The sequence below is a fragment of the Chiloscyllium plagiosum genome, chromosome 12, assembly GCF_004010195.1.
Source record: "Chiloscyllium plagiosum isolate BGI_BamShark_2017 chromosome 12, ASM401019v2, whole genome shotgun sequence".
Classification (NCBI taxonomy): Eukaryota; Metazoa; Chordata; class Chondrichthyes; order Orectolobiformes; family Hemiscylliidae; genus Chiloscyllium; species Chiloscyllium plagiosum.
The window spans coordinates 49,236,158-49,255,937 of NC_057721.1; the positions used below are offsets into that span (position 1 = coordinate 49,236,158).

At 39.6% G+C, this 19,780-nt stretch overlaps 1 protein-coding gene across 1 annotated transcript in view; it reads right to left on the minus strand.

Moving 5' to 3' along the window:
- Nucleotides 1-213: 213 nt before the first annotated feature.
- The window catches only part of gpr156 (G protein-coupled receptor 156), a 54,631-nt gene continuing 35,064 nt past the window's right edge, over nucleotides 214-19,780 (minus strand). The window contains exons 6-10 of the mRNA XM_043701532.1: nucleotides 10,861-10,986; nucleotides 10,629-10,724; nucleotides 7,609-7,845; nucleotides 3,141-3,302; nucleotides 214-1,626 (exon numbers count right to left, since the gene is read on the minus strand). Of these exons, the coding sequence (XP_043557467.1) occupies nucleotides 214-1,626; nucleotides 3,141-3,302; nucleotides 7,609-7,845; nucleotides 10,629-10,724; nucleotides 10,861-10,986 (2,034 nt within the window). The remainder of the gene's footprint in view (nucleotides 1,627-3,140; nucleotides 3,303-7,608; nucleotides 7,846-10,628; nucleotides 10,725-10,860; nucleotides 10,987-19,780) is intronic.

The window sequence follows — 19,780 nt, forward strand, 5'->3', positions numbered from 1 at the left end:
TTTCTGTATAGAGGAATCCTACATTCAAGCATTTTAAGAAATATTATCAAAAACAACCTTGCAAATAGGGAAGGACACTCCAGTAACAGAGATTCACTGTCCCTCATTATAAAAAGAACAGAATGATATACTAACCACAGAGAAAACATAATCTTGCAGACAAAACAGAATTTATATGGTGCATGTGGAAATCTTTCAAGTTCCTTCAATTGGTCATACAAACGTGGGTTTTAAGTCCTCTTTAAAATTAACAATTGGATGAGTACGAAAACGTTTTTGTGGCCAATTGAATGATGGATTATATTGTTCACTATCTGAGGTTTCTGAAGTACTAGAATTGTATGAGCCTCGACAGCATGCTTCACAGCATGCCCTGTGGTAACAGCAAAAAGTTTCATCTGAGCTACTTGATTCGGAGTCTGAGTAATCATATTGGTAAATTTGAAAAGCTCCATCTTTACCACCTACTTCACTTTCTTCAACGCGTAAGTGTGCTTTCGTTACATCAAGGTCTGAATACGGTTTCATAATATGTTTCCCTTCTAAAGTTGAATAGTATATGTCACCATGTTTTTGGTCTTTTTTGGCATACAGTTGATTGCTGTCAGACAGTGCATCCAGTTTCTTCACTGAGCTTAGAGCTGCTGAGAGACTTGTAGGTCTGTTTTCATCAGTTAATCTTTTGTGGTGAATGCTTTCCAGTCGAATAGTCTCAGGAATTATTGTATCCCTACTTACATTTTCATTAACCAGGCATTTGATCCGTCGAGCTTTTGAGTATGGAAAATAATGATGAGGTGAACCCGTTATTGAATAGAAAGGTGGTTTCCTTTGCCTCACCATATATGGAGAAATACTATGATAGCAATGGTTTAATTGCTCAGCTCTCTGGGTACACTGTTCAAGTGGACAATTCTGTAGCATTTGTCTTGGTCTCTCTGGTAAGCCAACTGAGGTGACAGCATTGACATTTAGCTCTTGTAGAATCTCTTGCAGTTTCTCACTACTCACGTAATTGTTTTTAATCATTTTTGTTGCATCCTTGACAGAAGCACATTCAATCGACCGGGATCTAATTGATGGATGGATTGCAGAGGAGACCAGGTTCTGATCTGTTGGCTGTGGAGTCATTTTCACACAGTCATTTGTCTGAACTTCTGACGCTTTTTCTGAGGTATCACATGAATTTGAAAAATCTTCTGGATTAATCTCAGAATTTTCTGGCTGCCCTGGATGGTTCTGAGCGCTTTTATGAGAACTCTGATAATTTATTACATTTTCTGGCCTTTTTTGAGGACACAAAGTTGAGTCTAAGGCATTCTTAGAATCTCCCATGATTTCGTGGAAATTACTCTGCAGTGACAAAGGTTTAAGGTCCTGCTGTGAACCAAAAGTCTGATCTAGATTTGTCTGTTTGCCTGACAAAGGTTTTTCGCTTTCTGGATCTTTTGTTGCTGTGTTATGACTTTTGACCTCAGAATTAATCAAAGTGTAATGTGCTGTCTTGGATCCTGATGTGGAAATGTAATCCATAAACTCTTCTGTGCAATCTGGTGTCATTAATTGCACCAATTTATCCTTTACATTATTAACCTGTTCCTGCAGACTTTCAATTACTGCATTTTTCTACAGGAGAGAAAGAAAAACACATCACAGTTGGAGACAATCTTGTAATCTTTGATTTTTTTTATTCTACAGGAGTAATTGATCAAAATGCTTCTACAGTTAAAGTGAGGAGAAAGTGAGGGCTGCAGATGCTGGAGATCAGAGCTGAAAAATGTGTTGCTGGAAAAGCGCAGCAGGTCAGGCAGCATCCAAGGAGCAGGAAAATTGACGTTTCGGGTATAAGCCCTTCTTCAGGAATCTGAAGAAGGGCTTATGCCCGAAACATCGATTCTCCTGCTCCTTGGATGCTGCCTGACCTGCTGCGCTTTTCCAGCAACACATTTTTCAGCTACAGTTAAAGTGATACAATTTACCCAACAGCTGTCTCCATATAGTCATAGGGAAAATGCTTAAACTATTATTAAGGAGGTTTTTACAGGATACTTAGAAAATCACGTGCAATCAAGCAGAGCAACATGGCTTTGTAAAACAGAAATCATGTTTAACTAATCTATAAGAGTTGAAGATGTAATGTTCACGGTGGATAGAGAGGACCAGTAGATGTGTTCTTGCCTTTTCAAAAGCATTTAATAAAGTGTCACACCAAAGTTTGTTGAACTGAGCACAGAATGCTAACAGGAAGCAGAAAATAGGGATAAATTATCTTCTTCAGGTTGGCAAGCTCTAACTAGTCGAGTTCCATCAGTTATCTATCCATGAAATGTGGCTACATTTGCTGATGTCACTGAGATGGTTAGGAAAGTAAGTTGACAAGAGGAGGTAGAGAGTCTGCAGAAAAGAAAATTGTGTTGTGACTGTCACCAAATTAGCTATGCTCTTACTGAATGGTGAAGCAGGCTAAATGGTCTAACTTCTACACCTCTGTTTCCTATGTTTTATGACAGATGAACTGGAAAACAGTGAAAGACATAGCAGCATCTAGTTTTCCTTTCTTCTTATTAGAGAGAAAGTATTCTGACAGAAATAGTATGTTTTCTATTTTCAGAATAACTGTGATTGTAACCTGCATTGTGTTTCTTAACAGAAAGTTTAAAAATGCGGAGTTAATGCATATCACAAATACTTTTAGAGGTAAAAGTCCATGAAAACATACATGTTGTGGGAAAATAGATTTTTATTACCCAATTTCTCCATTCAAAGGTGTTTTTTTGTTTGTTTGGGTGTCCTAATGCATCCACAATTCCTTGTCCATCTTGTACTGTTGCTTCACCAGGGTGATAAGCATGTTGGGATCAAATTTAGATCTGCTCAGATGTTCAAATCAAATTTAGCTCTTTAACAGCTTTTCAAAAGTTCACAAGCTACAATCTTTCCCAAATCACATTGCTATGTTCAATGTGCATCAGGAAGAATGGATTTTATTGCTGGATAAATGCTGCTGACTTGTTGTATCTGATAGCATTTTCAGCCCCACTGTATAAGCATAGTTCTTATAAATCCATGTCTTTACTAATGTTCAGTAACTAATTACTATATCTTCAAGTTAAATTGTTTGTTATACATTACTGTTCTACCTCAGTGAGGAGTTGTTTCATGGAGTTATTTTCTCCCAGCAGGTAATAGATCTGGTCATCACTGTACATAGAGCGAAAGCTCTTGCTTGGACTGTTGAAATATTTTGCCATCTGATTTGGAGTATGATTTAATTCTTCCTCAAATTGCTTCCATTGTCTGACCTGTTGACAGAACTCTAATTAATTTGGATTTTAAGGAATTCATTGAAAGTTATGTATGAAACAAAATGATCTATACTCAAAGAATCCAAAAATTGCTGTTTGTTTCAGAGGAGAATTAGTAGTGAACATTGATAGTTACTGTCACTGGTACCATAAAATTGTTTTCTCTTCCTGCAGTCTTCAACCATGATGCTGTTTCTAAGAACACTCAGTCAAGAATCATGAACATAGAATCTTATCATCATCATATATGAGGTTGCCTCATGGCTTCAAATTTAAAATAAAATAGAGAGATCCTGAAGGTGAACATTTGTACAACTTATTTCTAGAATTTTCACTTAAATAAAAACTCAATGTTACTGTGTCAAATTGGGTAGAGAGGAGATGAAGAATAAGGACTATTTCCCGACTCTATGGTCCCAACTTCCAAAAGTTAATTAATTTACCATTTGGTCAGGATGTTGGGTACAGCTGGAATTTTTTTTTAAAATCATGGATATGGGCATTTACTAGCTAGGCCAAGTATTTATTACCCAACTCTAAATTGCTCAGATGGCAGTTAAGAGTCAATTACACTTCTGGAGTTACATGTAGGCCAGAACAGATAAGGATGGTAGATTTCCTTCCATTAAGGTCATTAGTGAAACATTTCCTTTTTAAATGACAATTGACAGAGGTAACATTGTTACCATTATGCCATCTTTTTATTTGGTTTTTATTAAATTTGGATTTCACCATCTGCCATGATAAAATTTCATCATGTCGCCAGTACATTAGCCTGGAGTTCTGGAGAGGAGAATACTGATTTGTTGCCAAGTGAACTCTGGTAGATATTGTCATGGATAATACACCTGTTAATGATGATTGCCAGACGTCACTTATATTTTAAACAGGCACATTGACCCTGAGTAGAGAAGGCATTGCTCTGAGAATTAACAGATGAATGGCTATCATCTATTTTGTTGAGTTGAAAGAGGTGCAGTGCATGTATATGTAAATATTCCTAGTTCCATAGGAAGCTTCCCCAAGGTTCACAAGTAACCTTGCAAAGTGCTGACAGCCTTCAGGAATCCTACCCTACTATACAAAAGTAGTAACACCAGGAAGTTGATTTTGGAGCTGATACTTAAGCAGCAAACTTGATATAACTTTAACAGAGCATTGGTTTGCAGCCCACTACGTTTCCCAACCAATGAAAATAGCATGCGGCAGGAATAGTTGGAGGGAAATTTAAAACATGACCTACACACCTCTCATTTAGTCCACTGGATCAGCTTAGCTTAACATTAAGAGACCAAAATTCAACCTCCAATCTCAAAGGACAATTCTCTAGACCTGAATATCAAAATGTAATTATATAATTACCACTTTCATTGCTGCCATTGTGCCACAAAATCTTTCATTTTCTTACTGGTACAAAAGCAGTGTAAACATTTAATGGGTATTCCTTTTTAATTATATTGCAGAAAACAATACAGTTTTACTAGCTTCACATTTAATTATGGCTTCTTTGTAATCGCATTCAGCACAATGCTCAAATAACACTATAGCAAAAATTAATGGCATGTTCAGTTTCTACAAACTTTCAGAGCAACGACTTATAAAACTGATGAAGGAAATTGATGTCCTTATGATGGTGTGAAAAGAATCAGTATATGGCTCTTTGTGTTCTTTCAAAGGGGTTTGTGCATTCAGCTGGGAGGTGATAAGATGTATCTAGCATGTAGGCTGGATAGCAGCCATAAGACATGCTGCAACCAGCAGCTGTATGCTAATAAGACTGTACAATGGTGCAGACTGGAAAAATCTGCCAGGGTACTAAGCATCAATTCTAGACAATAGCAATTTTGTAAAAAAATAAAATTCTCTTTATGCAGCAAATACCCTACTGACCTCATGACTGTGCTCAAACTGCTTTACATAGACAAGCAATTAAATATCATAGATTGTACTGTATAAGTGAACCTTTTAAGCCTTTAGAAATCCTCAGAAAGAATAGAGGACAATTTATATGCTAAGTATAAAATATGAACCACTGATGTTGGTATAATGACATTCATGTCACACAAGTGCCAGACAATGAGCATCTCTAACAGGAGAGAAGCCAACCCGATCAAAGGCTAGAAATCCTGTAGCGAGTAATTCACCTCCTCAATCCCCAGAGCTTGTCCACCATCTACAAGGCCCAAGTCAGAAGTGTGATAGAAAGTCTCCATTTGCCTGGCAGATTGGAGCTCTAACAACACTCAAGAAGCTTGACACCAGACAAGACAAGGCTACCTACTCGATTGGCACAACATTCACATACATTCATTCCCTCCACCACTGGCACTCAGTAGCAGCAGTGCAGACACATCCCAAACACATGTTTATTCACAGGCAGGACATGACAATGCAGCTCTGTAAAGTTATTATGCATGAGAAAAATAAGCAAGAAAAGAACAAACACCCTGTAGGCCAAGGATTCAAGTGCAGAAGATAGAATGGTTTGAGTTCTCATAGTTACTTTGATTTTTTGTTGATAAGATCTGAATGATGTTTGGTTGCACAGCCATTGAAGATCCTGGACCAAATTTTGGATTCTTGGAAGTAAAACTTAGAAATAGTTAGGCAACCTGCTAATTTAAGCTTTTGGGATTCACAAATACTACTTACATAGAGAGAACTCTTTCTTGCAAAACTTTCCAGCAACTACCAGCTTTCTTACAATTCCCACTTTTCAAAAGAGATGGAATTTGCTATTTCCAATTTGAAGGTCCTTTTTCTCACTCCTATGCTCTTGACAAAAGATTCCAAAAAGAGCAGAGGTTATTGTTGAACAACCGTTAGCACAAGGCCTTGTGCAAACCCATTCTGTTTGTCTGGCAATTGAGGTCATAATAATGATCTATCACTTCTTTTTAAAATGTTTTGCTCAACACAGTTTTTCAAAGATATGTGCTTTTCCAGTCAATAGCAAATGACCTACAGTTCTCCTCAATACTTGACCTTTTCCAAGAAATCGCATGATAAATCTCTCTCCAACCCAGTGATGTCAAAACAGTCCTGATTAGATTCCACTTCTGATCATTCACAAGTATGTTCTTCTAACATATTAATTGATTATTTGAGGATCTCAATTGGCAGCAACATGTAAAACCCACCCATGGGCTTTCCTGCATGAATTTAATCCCACCTGATTAAATGCACCCCCACCGTACTGCCAAATACATCATGGACAAAGACCCGGCATTCGGCTCCTCGATTTAACGTGCACACTGTTTGAGTTCCACTTTTGTTAAGTAACTGATGGACATCTATTTGATGCTTAAAAGGCCTTTAAAATTATATTGGTGAATTTATTTTGAATGTGTTGCTCTCCTCGTGCTTCAAGCTCTTGATACTGAGAAGGCAGTTAGATTGCCAATGTCTAAATAATAAATATGTCTTTGGTTGGTTGTTAGGAATACCAAAGCTACCACTGTTGAATATTTTCTGATCTAGTTTTCTCTCATCCTTTTAGATAGATAGTAACTTTTGTTTACCTGGCTGAAATTTGAAACTAAGCACAGTAAAGGAATGAACCTTTGTTTTCCCTTGGATAGCATCTCTGCAGGACACTAACTAAGCTCTAACACAACTGGAAGAAGTCTACTGCACCCATGTATCTTGTCCTTTGATAACTGCAGAAGCTTGAAAGAGAGAATATGAGTTGGAGACTTAGCCACAAAGAGATGGAAGTGAAAAACTTGCTTTGATAGGATGTGTGCTTTGAACCTCAGCTCTGTCAACTCATATTTTAAGATTTGCACTAGCTTCAGCCTCAGGGTGGCATAGTCAGTAACAGATAGTTTGAGGAGGAGGAAAATAATATCTTTAGCTACTCCAGTGCTCAATTGGAAGAGATTGTGACTCTTAATAACTAGATGCTACAGAGCATTGATGTGGCCATGGAGTTAAAGGATGTGGTGAGAACTGGATTGTCATCAACATAAGTGTACACAGATATCCCATAGCTTTGGATGACATTCTCAATAGCTAGCATGCAGTTGAGGAATGAAAGAAAGCAAGTTGAGAGGTTTTAGAATGGATTTTTTCTGTGATGAGAGAATTTAGAGAAATATCATTCTTTTGAAACCAACAGCAGGTTCAGTAACAAGTTCAGTTTCATCACCTGAACAGTGTAGGAGGGGCAATGGAAGACAGTAGCATGGACAAAATTTCAGATGTTATACAGAGGTGAAAAAAATGATCATCATTTTATGCTCCTGCGAGTTAATAAATGGTATCATTCTAAATATGCTGTAATTCTTTAGATTTCCCTTACCTGAGGGATGAAGATGAGACAGTTGATAGTTGAGGTACAAATAAATATTCCTCCAGATGTGACACCATAGGATAAATTGGGCCAGGAACTCAAGAATCTAGTAATGGGAATGATTATTCCTGCAGTGAACATGATCAGATAAACTCCTACCATGATGGTGACAGTCTGGTTTACAGGCGGAGAACTAACATTGCTGGTTAAACCAGCTAGATATGTGCCATAGAACAGAAGACTTCCCTGTGTTTAGAAAATTACAATAGTTGTAAGTAACATGTAAATGAACTAAACCATGTAACAAAACTAATCAAAAGAAACATTTCTTTTTTAAAAACCAAAGCCTTTAACTGGCTTACCCAGAGAGGTTCATCAAGTCATCAAGGCAGAAGTGCATGTTGTCAACATTAAATAATAGTGAGAAAGGAGGCTGAGCCAAAAAGATAGGTGGGGGGGAAGAGAGAGAGAAAGAGGAGAAATGTTGGTAAGTATATAGGGACAAGAGATGCAGATATAAGCAAATATTAAGTGAAATAGGAGTAACACAGAGTTTTTGCTTGAGACATGCTAACAGGAATAAGACATTACATTCTCATTTCATTTAGTAATACAACATTCATTTATACAACATTCGAAACCTTTCCCAAATTGCTTCTGAGGCATTAACAGAAATAAATCGGTGCAAAGCCTAATGAGAATATATTAAACGACCTTATTTAGGAGAGGTTAGGTGAATAGCATGGTCAAGGACTTTCAGAAGTTCAGGAACAGCCAACAATGGTGAAACAAAGGGAGGGAGAGGATGCACTGGAGGCCAAGGCTGGAATAGCTAAGAATTCAGAGGATGAGGTCCTATGACATACAGAGAACAGGAGGGATAGGCTATGAAGGGAAGTAGATAATACGATGAGAATAGAAGTGTTAGACTAGGACAGAATGTCAGTCTGGATGTATATAAAGTAAGGATGAGATTTTCAGTACCATATAGGCTGAAATAATGAAGGTGGTCATAGGTGACTTTCTAAAAGAGAGTAAGGATCAGAAGTTTAGCTCTGGTTAGATATGATGCTGAAATTGCAAATAGACTATTATTCAAGAAAGAACAGTCAGAGACAGTTGGAATCTAGGTCTAGTATATTGCCATTAAGGCAGTTCCAGAAGATGGCTTTAGTCTCCCCACTATTTATGTTGAGGAAATTACGGTTCATCCATTGAGTAGACGTTGGACAATCAGTTGGATGATGGCAGTTAAACAAACGTTGTAGAGAGAGGTAAAACTGAAGTCTGGTCTAGGCCAGAAAATGAAGTTATCTACAATGGGATAAAGGGGAGAGAGTTGCAGCTCCAGGTGATTACAGAATTAAGAGGGGATAGGCCATGAAAGGATTTTAAACAAACAAAAGAATAAGAATATTAAAATTTGAAGCCAGTAGAAGAAGAATGTGGCATGATTTGATCCATGGGCAGCTTGAGCTAATGGAATTGGCAGAAGCGAACCCACTGCTTTGATGCTTTTGCTACGACCAGATGGCTAACAATAAAACAAAGTGAGGGTGTCTTAGTACTTTGTGAAATGGAGGACAGAAAAATGGGACTACTGACCATGTTAAAGACTTCTGAGTGTTTAAGGAAGGACAAAGCACCTCAGTCAAATGGATATCATTTGTGATTTTGGTGAGAGCTGTTCCAGTGATCAGGCAAGGACAGGAAATGAATGGAGAAATCGAATCCGGAGTTGTTGCAAAGGTGAAGGCATATTTTGGAGCAAACATGTTTAAAAGATTTCAGAGATGGGCAATAGCCCACAAGAGAGATTCCTGAAGAGGAGGGATGTGGGAAGAGGGTGGGGAAATGGTAATATATGAATTTCTTCTTCTGAGGGCCAGCATGGACATGTTGGGTAAAATGGCCTACTGTGCTGTAATGATTCTGTATCAAGAAAGGGGCGATGATGATGCTTTGAAAAAGGAAAAAAACAACCAAAGAACCTAACAAGTCTATAATGTTATACATTGACAAGGAGTCAAGAAGGAAGACTGGGTGGTCAGCTATTTGGTACGATGTAGTCAAGGGCATGAAAAGATTAATTTTGAGGTCACAAAGAAGATCTTAAAGCTAGATGAACGTGCAGGTTCAAGACTTGGCAGGTGTAAACTGGTTAAGCTTGGTTTGGTGGATGAGGAGAAGCGGATGTGGGAAGAGATACACCGAGGACAGTTAACTGTGCAGTCTCAACCTTGGTGACAAAACTCCCTCGTACTTGTTGAAAATAAAGGTGAAGCAAAGAATAGTTTTAGGACATATTTGATAATGGAGAAAATAAGTTTTATTCTCAAGAATATTCCTGTTTGGCAGAAAAGAGAGACTACATTGATATTGAATAGATGGATAAGCTTTAGATGCAGTGCATAAGAATATTTGTCATTTGACAGAAACACATCTGTGAATGATAGGTCTACTCCTGTCAAAACTGCTTTAACATAATTTTAGTTTAAAAAATACAAGATTTTTAAAGAAAATTTATTCAAAGGAAATGACCACCACACACACTGCCACTATTTATTGTCCATCCTAATTTATATAGAGTAATCAAAAAATAGAACCAAAGTTGAAAAAAGTGTGTAATGTAGTATTTATAGAACCAAACCAGCAGTCATGCTGAGGTATTCAAATTCCACCACGTCATGAAGTGAAATTGAATAAAATGGGGATTGTAGTGTGGAACCAGAAGAAAATAACTCATCATAACAGTTGCCAAATGTTATCAAATCCTGACTGTTTCAATAATATCCAAAAGACAAAGCCTGCCACCTGCTCTTATTTAGTTTCCAACTGACTCAAGTCCATACTACACTGTTGTTGTGATGTCAGTGGAAGCAATTTAGCCTATTGCTCAGAAATGGCCTAATAAATGCAGTATTGTCAGAGCTGCTGTGACACAGCCTACCAAGAATAAAAAGGATAGGTTATGAGATTAATCTTTACAAGCCAAAATTTGGTAAGGGTGAAGAAATAAGAATTCTTACCTTTAGAAGTGAAATAAGAATTATCCAGATATCTGTGTACTGAGAAACACAACATTTCATGATTGTAATGGAGTAGGAAAGATATTTTTCAACTACCTGAGGAAAGAGGAAAACAATACAATTGCTGTTCAATATCAAAGGATTTTGGACTAATAGTAAATCATAAAAAATCATTTTGCAGTAGAAAATTCAAAGAGTAATTAAAAGCTTCAAAACTAAAAGTTTGTTTTACCCTCACTCCTGCATTTAAGGATTCCATACACTGTAATGGGTCAGCAATACCCCATGTTACCAGAATCAGAATATCCAAACCAATCACTCCAGCTACCAGTCCCAATAACTGAATGTCTTTGATAATCTGGAAAGGAAAGCAGATTTAGTTCATTACATCAGACTATTTGGCCATACTAAATTGCCCGTAGTGTTAGGTAAGGGGTAAATGTAGGGGTATGGGTGGGTTTCGCTTCGGCGGGTCGGTGTGGACTTGTTGGGCCGAAGGGCCTGTTTCCACATTGTAATCTAATCTAATCTAATCTAATCATGGAAACAAATGAAACCTCAATTACTTGACTCAGACATTAAACTGCAATATGAAATTATGATTGGATTGTTTAATTCATGAACAGTGAGTGAATAAAGGTTTTTCAAGGCTTTACTAATGTAACCAATAGTAGACCAACTAAACTTGCAATGAAATTCAGAAAACTATTCTTAATGGTTAAAGAAAAAAGGACACTGGATATTAAAGTATCTGCATTACAATTAGTAATTTTAAAGGCCATTGACTAAAAAGTATATAAGAGCACAGCAGGTCAGGTAGCATCCGAGGAGCAGGAAAATCGACATTTCGGGCAAAAGCCCTTCATCAGGATCGAAGCGTCGATTTTCCTGCTCCTCGGATGCTATCTGACCTGCTGTGCTTTTCCAGCACCACTCTAACCTAAACTCTGGTTTCCAGCATCTGCAACTCCTCACTTTTGCCTAAAAAGTATATAATCTTCACTCCTCTTGACTTTTTGAAATTTTTGCCAAAAACTATAAGCAAACTTCTACAATGAGGGAACTGAAGTTCCAGAATTGCTAGGTTCTGCAACACTTTTAGGACTGCAACTTTTCCAGCTTTATAGCACCATCACTGGAGTCCCCATGGTAGTGCAGCTGTTGGTCAAAACACATTTTGAAAGTAATTCCGGTCATAAATTGTCATTTAAAGACCACAAAAATGGGTGTACTTACAAATGATAAGATATATTTTAAGGATATTGGGTGGTACTAAACACTTTGCAATTCTACATAATTATAATCCTGGGACACCCATACAAGTTGGAATAACCAACTTGAAAAGCTATCTGGAAATACAAAAATTATAGTATATCAAAAAAAGCATTCAGTCATAGTCTTGATGTCATGTTAAAAAGTAACTTAAGTCTGATGGTTTTTGTCTTATATGGTTCAAAAAGATCAAGGGATATGACCTTGGTTTTGTTTTCTATGATCATTCCTTTTCTCTGTTGATGTCTTGTCCACACTCTGTCCCTGGTCTTTAGCTGTGGTAACACTTGTTTTATACCATTTATTAAAATTTCCAGCCTGGTTGTTTCTTTGCTCTTCACACAATTTTATTTTGTTATGCTTGTTCAGAATGATGTTTGGCTGTAACTTCCATCTCTGTCTCAGAAGCTATGTTCTCAAACCCCTACCCACCAATAACACTAACAGTGATAAATCTGTAGCAGTGATTCTTTTAATTCAATTTTGCAAGATTTAAATCTTGTTCTATTCAATTCCATTGAAATTCACAATCTCCTTACTCCTCTTCATTCAAGAATAGTGGAATGCAGTTGGGACATGAATAAAACCGTATTCATCTGCAAACATTTTGAAGTGCTTATTTGCAAAATGTGGACCAGTGCATTAGACAACATGTCCAAAATGCTATGTATCAACAAGATTTTCTTGAGTGATTCTATCATTGGTTCTGTTATGATCTTGTGTGGATGGCTTACATAGACCGTACTTGAGGTGGACCAATGTTAATAACCAAGATATTCAAACTGTAAATAAATCAATTTTCAAGTGTTCTCATGGCCTTGATGGAAAAGATAATGGTCATAATGGTTTGCTGTTCTTTTGGCTGATCACCACACACACAATGCGATTATTGATCATTTCTTCTATGTAATCCTTGGCCACCACACTGACTGCTGTGTCTGACACACAACCTTGTAATGCTCAAATTATATTCGAGTTCTCAGAAGAGTTTCAGGTCTAAGCGCTCTTGTTTTACTAATCTCTCATTGAACACTAGCTAGTCATGAATGACAGTGAGATGCCTGTACTGCTCAAATCATTGGCATGATATGACAATATTAGGTCTATGTTCTGACTAGTCTTTCAGCGGAACTTCCCCAGTTTTAGTTAGTGTTTTGTCAGATGAGATTCACAATAGGCCTCTATTGCTCAGTGACATTTCTCTCGCAACCTTCCACTCATCACCTCATTAGTCATGCAACCTATTTCATTCCTAGGGAATTGCATGGCCAGAGAGCCAGAAGTGCTCATTATTACCTGGCTCTTCTGACATTCACACCACTAGCATCATATTTAAAAACTAGCACTATTGCAGACAGTAAGGAAGATTTTGCAAATACTGAACCATATGATGGGTTTATATGTAGCATGACATGAATCCAAGATCACAGTTGAGGGTAGCTTTATAGGTATGAAATCAACAGTGATCTTGGGTTCATGTCCCACTACATGTAACCCCATCATACTGTTCTGTATTTGTATTATCTTCCTTACTGTCCTGTTTTGGCACCATCACCTTGATAACTTGTTATGATCTTGCTACTTTAATTAGTTTGTACAATTTTGAATTACTTGTTATTTTGGTTAGACCCTCTGCTAGCGACTCTAACACTTACCATGTTATTCCAGCCATTTAGTTTGTCTCAGCACCATTTTATTTTTCTTTGTAATTATCTCTCTGCCTCAATTAATTGGATCATAGGTCATTCCTTCACTTGCTATTCAGCTGTTGACACTTTACTCATACCATCTGACACTTTTGATCACCTGCAGAGACTTGTTGTTCGGCCTGATGATGCTCCACTCACCATTTGTATGATCTTTTGATTGCTCTGCCTATAAATTCTGTACCTGTGTACTTATCTTCACTTGATGATTTGTGATTTCAAACAAACCTGTTGAACTATAACCTGGTGTTGCGTGACTTCTGACATTGTCCACCCCAGTCCAACACTGGCACCTCCACATCACATCATGGCTACTTTAAGCTGGTTCAGAGCGTGGGTTGGTTGGGTAGTCTGCTGCAACTTCAGTAGCTTGGATTATGTGCCCAAGAAATGTTATTCTCAATTTTGCATCTAGCACTTCTCAATCAATGTTAGACCTGTATTCTGAAGCACCTGCATGAATGTTCTAATATTTTGGTATATGCTGTCCCTATCAATGCCTTTCAGTGGGTTGGACATTGTTCTTTGCTATAGGTGCTCTTCAGGGTACAGCCTTTTAAAGCAATAATGCCCAAAAAATTTCATAAATGTCACCAACGTTCTGAAATCTTTATCCAAAGGTAATTGCTAAAATCCATTATTCATGATTATCTTGGTGAATAGGGTACTCTTAGTTTTCCTAGACCTACGTCCACTGAAGCCATTTGGTGAATCAAATGTTCCACTGCTTAATCCAGTTGAGATAAATCCACACAGAGGCTAATTAAACTGTTGGAATTTGGGACTATAACTAATCCATAACACCATCTTGATGGTAAATGGTGAAAATACTCCTTATTTTAGCATACAAATCTGCTTCTTTTTAACTTTCCCTAAGAGTGGGTGTGGCAATTTTCTATGTTAGAAACAAATTGTTTTAGCAGTATCCCTGAGGATAAAATGGTATTCTATCTTTAATTTCCCCAAATCTGCAGACAGTTTTGGGAATAAACTTTCTTGGTCTACATCTGCAATCTCATTGACCTTTTTAGTCATAGTCATAGAGATGTACAGCATGGTATCCTGAAGGTTGCTGCACAGGTGGATAGAGTAGTCAAGAAGGCATATAGTATGCTTGCCTTCATTGGACGGGGTATTGAGTATAAGAGCTGGCAAGTCATGTTAAAATTGTACAGGACATTGGTTTGACCGCATTTGGAATACTGTGTACAGTTCTGGTCACCACATTACCAAAGGGATGTGGACGCTTTGGAGAGGGTGCAGAGAAGGTTTACAAGGATGTTGCCTGGTATGAAAGGTGCTGGCTATGAAGAGAGGTTGAATAGGTTAGGTTTATTTTCACTAGAAAAAAGTAGATTGAGGGGGGAACCTGATTGAGGTTTACAAAATCATGAAGGGTATAGACAGGGTGGATAGAGACCAGCTTTTTCCCAGGATTCAATAAATGAGAAGTCATGCTTTCAAGGTGAGAGGTGAAAAGTTTAAGGGGGATACATGTGGCAAGTACTTCACACAGAGGGTGGTGGGCATTTGGAACGCATTGCCAGCAGAGGTGGTAGAGGCAGGCATAGTAGATTCAGTTAAGATGTGTCTGGAGCAGAAGGATTGACCGACAGGTTTAGACAGTACATTTGGATCGGCTCAGACTTGGAGGGCCGAAGGACCTGTTCCGGGGCTGTAAATTTTATTTGTTCTTCGGTCCAATCCGTCCATGCCGACCAGATATCCCAACCCAATCTAGTTCCACCTGCCAGCACCCGGCCCATATCCCTCCAAACCCTTCCTATTCATATAACCATCCAAATGCCTTTTAAATGTTGCATTTGTACTCACCTCCACCACTTCCTCTGGCAGCTCATGCCATACACGTACCACCCTCTGTGTGAAAAAGTTGTCCCTTAGGTCTTTTTTGTATCTTTCCCCTCTCACCCTAAACCTATGCCCTCTAGTTCTGGACTCCCTGACTCCAGGGAAAAGACTTTGTCTATCTACCCTATCCATATCCCTCATAATTTTGTAAACCTCTATAAGGTCACCCCTTAGCCTCTGACGCTCCAGAGAAAAAAGCCCCAGACTGTCAGCCTCTCCCTATAGCTCAAATCCTCCAACCCTGGCAACATCCTTGTAAATCTTTTCTGAACCCTTTCAAGTTATAGAGATATACAGCATGGAAAGAGACCCTTTGGTCCAGCTTGTCCATGCCAACCACGTATCCTAAACTAATCCAATTCCATTTGCCAGCATTTGGCTCATAACCGTCAAAACCCTTCCTATCCATATACTCATCCAGATGCCTTTTAAATGCTGTATTTGTACCAGCCTCCTCCACTTCCTTTGGCAGCTCATTCCATGCACGCACCACCCTTTGCATGAAAATGTTGCCCCTTAAGTCCCTTTTTAAATCTTTCCCTCTGACCCTAAACCCAATCCCTCTCTGACTCCACAACCCCAAGGAAAAGACCTTGTCTGTTTACCCTATCCATGCCCCTCATGATTTTATAAACCTCTAAGGTAAAAATAAAAGCAGTACCTAAAAACGGGTATTACTTGTTCCTTCATAAATTTTCCATGAAGTTTGTACATTAGTGAGATTTAACATATACCTCATAATTATTCAGTAGATTCAGTCTAAGGTAATTTGATTATATGCATGAGCAATAATCAACAGAAATCTGTGTTTTCACAGAAATACTAGTCTTTGTTTCGAAAAGGAGCTGCGTGTCTTTGCAGCAGTTGACTGTGGAGTAACGAAAGCCAATTGAATGCAGGGATGGGGTGATTAAGATATATTAAAGTGACGTTGCAACCCTGGGCAGCCATTGCTCCCCAAGCCTTGAACTCCTCATCATCAAATGCCATCCCTTCTATCTACCCCGGGAATTTACCACTGCTATACTAACTGCTGTGTACATACCAAAGGTTGAGGAAATTCTGGATGTGCTGTGCTTCACCACTAACCCCCTGGAGACGGAACACCCCGAAGCCCTGTTTATTGTGGCTAGTGACTTCAATCAAGCCAATCTAAGGAAGGTGTTGCCCAGGTACCACCAGAACATTATCAGCCCAATCAGGGGCCTGAACATTTTAGACCACTGCTGCACCACTTTGAAGGATGCCTATCACTCCATCCCCCGCCCTAATTTTGGGAACTCCAACCAGTGTTTCTTCTCCCCGGCTTACAGGCAAAAGCTCAAGCAGGAGACCCCTCGCGGATACAGATCTAGTGCTGGTCAGTGGAGGCAGAGGATCCTGTCTGGAACCGGCTGATTGGGCCATGTTCAAACAGTCCGCAAGTACCTTGGACGGGTACGCCACCGCCATCACAGACTTTATCAGCAAGTGTGTGGAGGACTGCAAACCAAGGAGGTCAATCCGGATGTTCCCAACAGGAAACCCTGGATGAATCAGGACATACAGAACCTGCTAAAAACCAGGTGTCAGGAGACCCAGGAGACCCACTCAAATATAAGGAATCCAAATATGACCTCCGCAGAGCTATTAAGACAGCCAAGGACCAATACCGATCCAAACTAGAGACCCAGACACCCGGCAACTATGGTAAGCACTGAATGACATCACAGTATCTAAAACGAGACAGTGCAAGATAGGAGACAATGACATACCCCTCCGAGATGGTCTCAACGCCTTCTATGCTCGCTTTGAGCAGAATTTCGGCAGAGAGATAACACCTATTCCGACCAGCCCAGAAAAACCTATCCCAACAGTCTCTGCTTGAGAGGTCAGATCAGTTTTCCTTCGTGTGAACCCAAGGAAAGCGATGGGACCAGACAGAGTTACCAGGCCGTGCACTCAGGGCATGCGCAGATCAACTGGCAGAGGTCTTCTCAGACATCTTCAACCTCTCCCTGCAGCAAGCCACTGTGCTTGCCTGTTTGAAGAGGGCCAAAGTCATCCCTGCGCCTAAAAAGGCTCATGCAGCATATCTTCGGTGGTCATGAAGTGCTTTGAAAGGTTGGTCATGGCATTAATCAAGCCTCCCCACTACTCTTGATCCACTGCAATTTGCCTATCCGACCAACAGATCCACATCAGATGCCGCATCACTTGCCCTTCACTCTTCCCTAGAAAATCTTGACACCAAGAACAGCTACATAAGAATCCTACTCGTTGATTACAGTTCAGCCTTCAACACTATCATCCCCTCAAGACTGATTGATTGATTATTAAACTTAGTGATCTCGGACTAAACCCCACTCTCTGCAACTGGATCCTCCAGTTTCCTAACCCACAGTCTACAATCAGTGAAGAGTGGGGACAATATTTCATCCTCACTGACACTCAACACTGGAGCCCCCCAGGGGTGCATCCTCAGCCCCCTACTGTCCTCACTGTATACCCATGACTGTGTTGCCAAATACCAGACTAATGCCATTTACATGTTCGCGGATGACACCACCATAGTCGGTCAAATCTCAGATGGCGACGAAACAAATGGGAGGTGGAAGACCTGGAAAAATGGTGCACTGAGAACAACCTAGCCCTCAATGCTGACAAAACAAAGGAACTCATTATTGAGTTCATTATTTTGGCAGGATGTTACTCATGTCCCCCTACACATTAACAGCACAGAGGTGGAATGAGTGGAGAGTGTCAAGCTCCTGGGAATGGTCATCCATAACAAGCTTTCTTGGACTCTTCATGTGAACGTACTGGTTACAACAGCCCAACAATGTCTCCTCTTCCTCAGGCTGCTGAGGAAATTTGGCATGATGGTGAATACCTTTGGCAACTTTTTTTATAGGTGCGCCATCAAGAGCAATCTGTCTGGATGTTTCTCTATCTGGTATGATGCCTGTACCATTCAAGATCAGAGACTGTTACGGAGAGTGGTGAACTCGGCCCGGACAATCACAAAGGCCAACCTCCCATCTATAGAATCCATCTACCAGGTCTACTGTCAAGGAAAGGCCGCCAGCATTCTCAATGATCCATCCCACCCTGGCAATGCTTTTCTACAACCTCTACCATCAGGGAGAAGATACAGGAGCCTGAACACACGCACCAGCCTGTTTCTACCCGACTGTTGTTAGAATACTGAATGGACTCTCAAACTCTTAGCATTCGCCTGTACCTGTGTTTTTGTTTTTGCTGCTGTTTACCTATTATTTACTATCTATGCTACTTAGCTATGTGATCTGTCTGTATTGCTTGCAAGACAAAGCTTTTCACTGTGCCTCAGTACACGTGACAATGAATTCAATTCATGATATATCCGCATCACATAATTATTTAAAGAGAATTGGATACTGGAGTGGAGAGTGTGTGTATGTATACCTACTAAACTGTAAATAACATTCTTATATAAAGTACCTTGTACTTAAGGAACAATACTTCAGAAGTTAAAGTTAGTCCCTGCGCACTTGGCACATGGTGTAGCAGAAAAGGCATCAGCTATTGAAGGGTACCTCGTACTTAAGAAGGAAAGGTAAAATCTTTCAAGACTCACCAAGTCATTAGGGCACAGCAGAAGTCTGACAAATGGACCCAGAAACCAGGTAACAGTACCATACCCAAGAAACAGGAAGTGGAACAACATAGCCTCAGTTAAAAGAACAGATCTGGAGCTGAAATTAAACATTGGTTAGGTCACTTTTGGAATATTGTGTGCAATTTTGGTCTCCTTCCTATTGGAAGGACGTTGTGACACACGAAAGATTGACAAGGATGTTGCCAGGGTTGGAGAGTTTGAGCTATAGGGAGAGGCTGAATAGGCTGGAGCTGTTTTCCCTGGAGCGTCGGAGGCTCACGGGTGACCTTAGAGGTTTATAAAATCATGAGGGGCATGGATAGGATAAATAGACAAGATCTTTTCCCTGGGGTGGGGGAGTCTAGAACTAGAGGGCATAGGTTTAGGGTGAGAGGGGAAAGATATAAAAGAGACCTAAGGGGCAACGTTTTCACGCAGAGGGTGGTATGTTTATGGAATGAGCTGCCAGAGGATGTGGTGGAGGCTGGTGTAATTGCAAAATTTAAAAGGCACCTGGATGGGTATATGAATAGGAAGGGTTTAGAGGCATATGGGCCAAGTGCTGCCACATGGGACTAGATTAGGTTGGGATATCTGGTCGGCATGGAAGAATTGGACCAAAGGGTCTGTTTCCATGCAGTACATTTCTATGACTCTGTCTTTAATTCAGAAGATGTTCCTCAGCC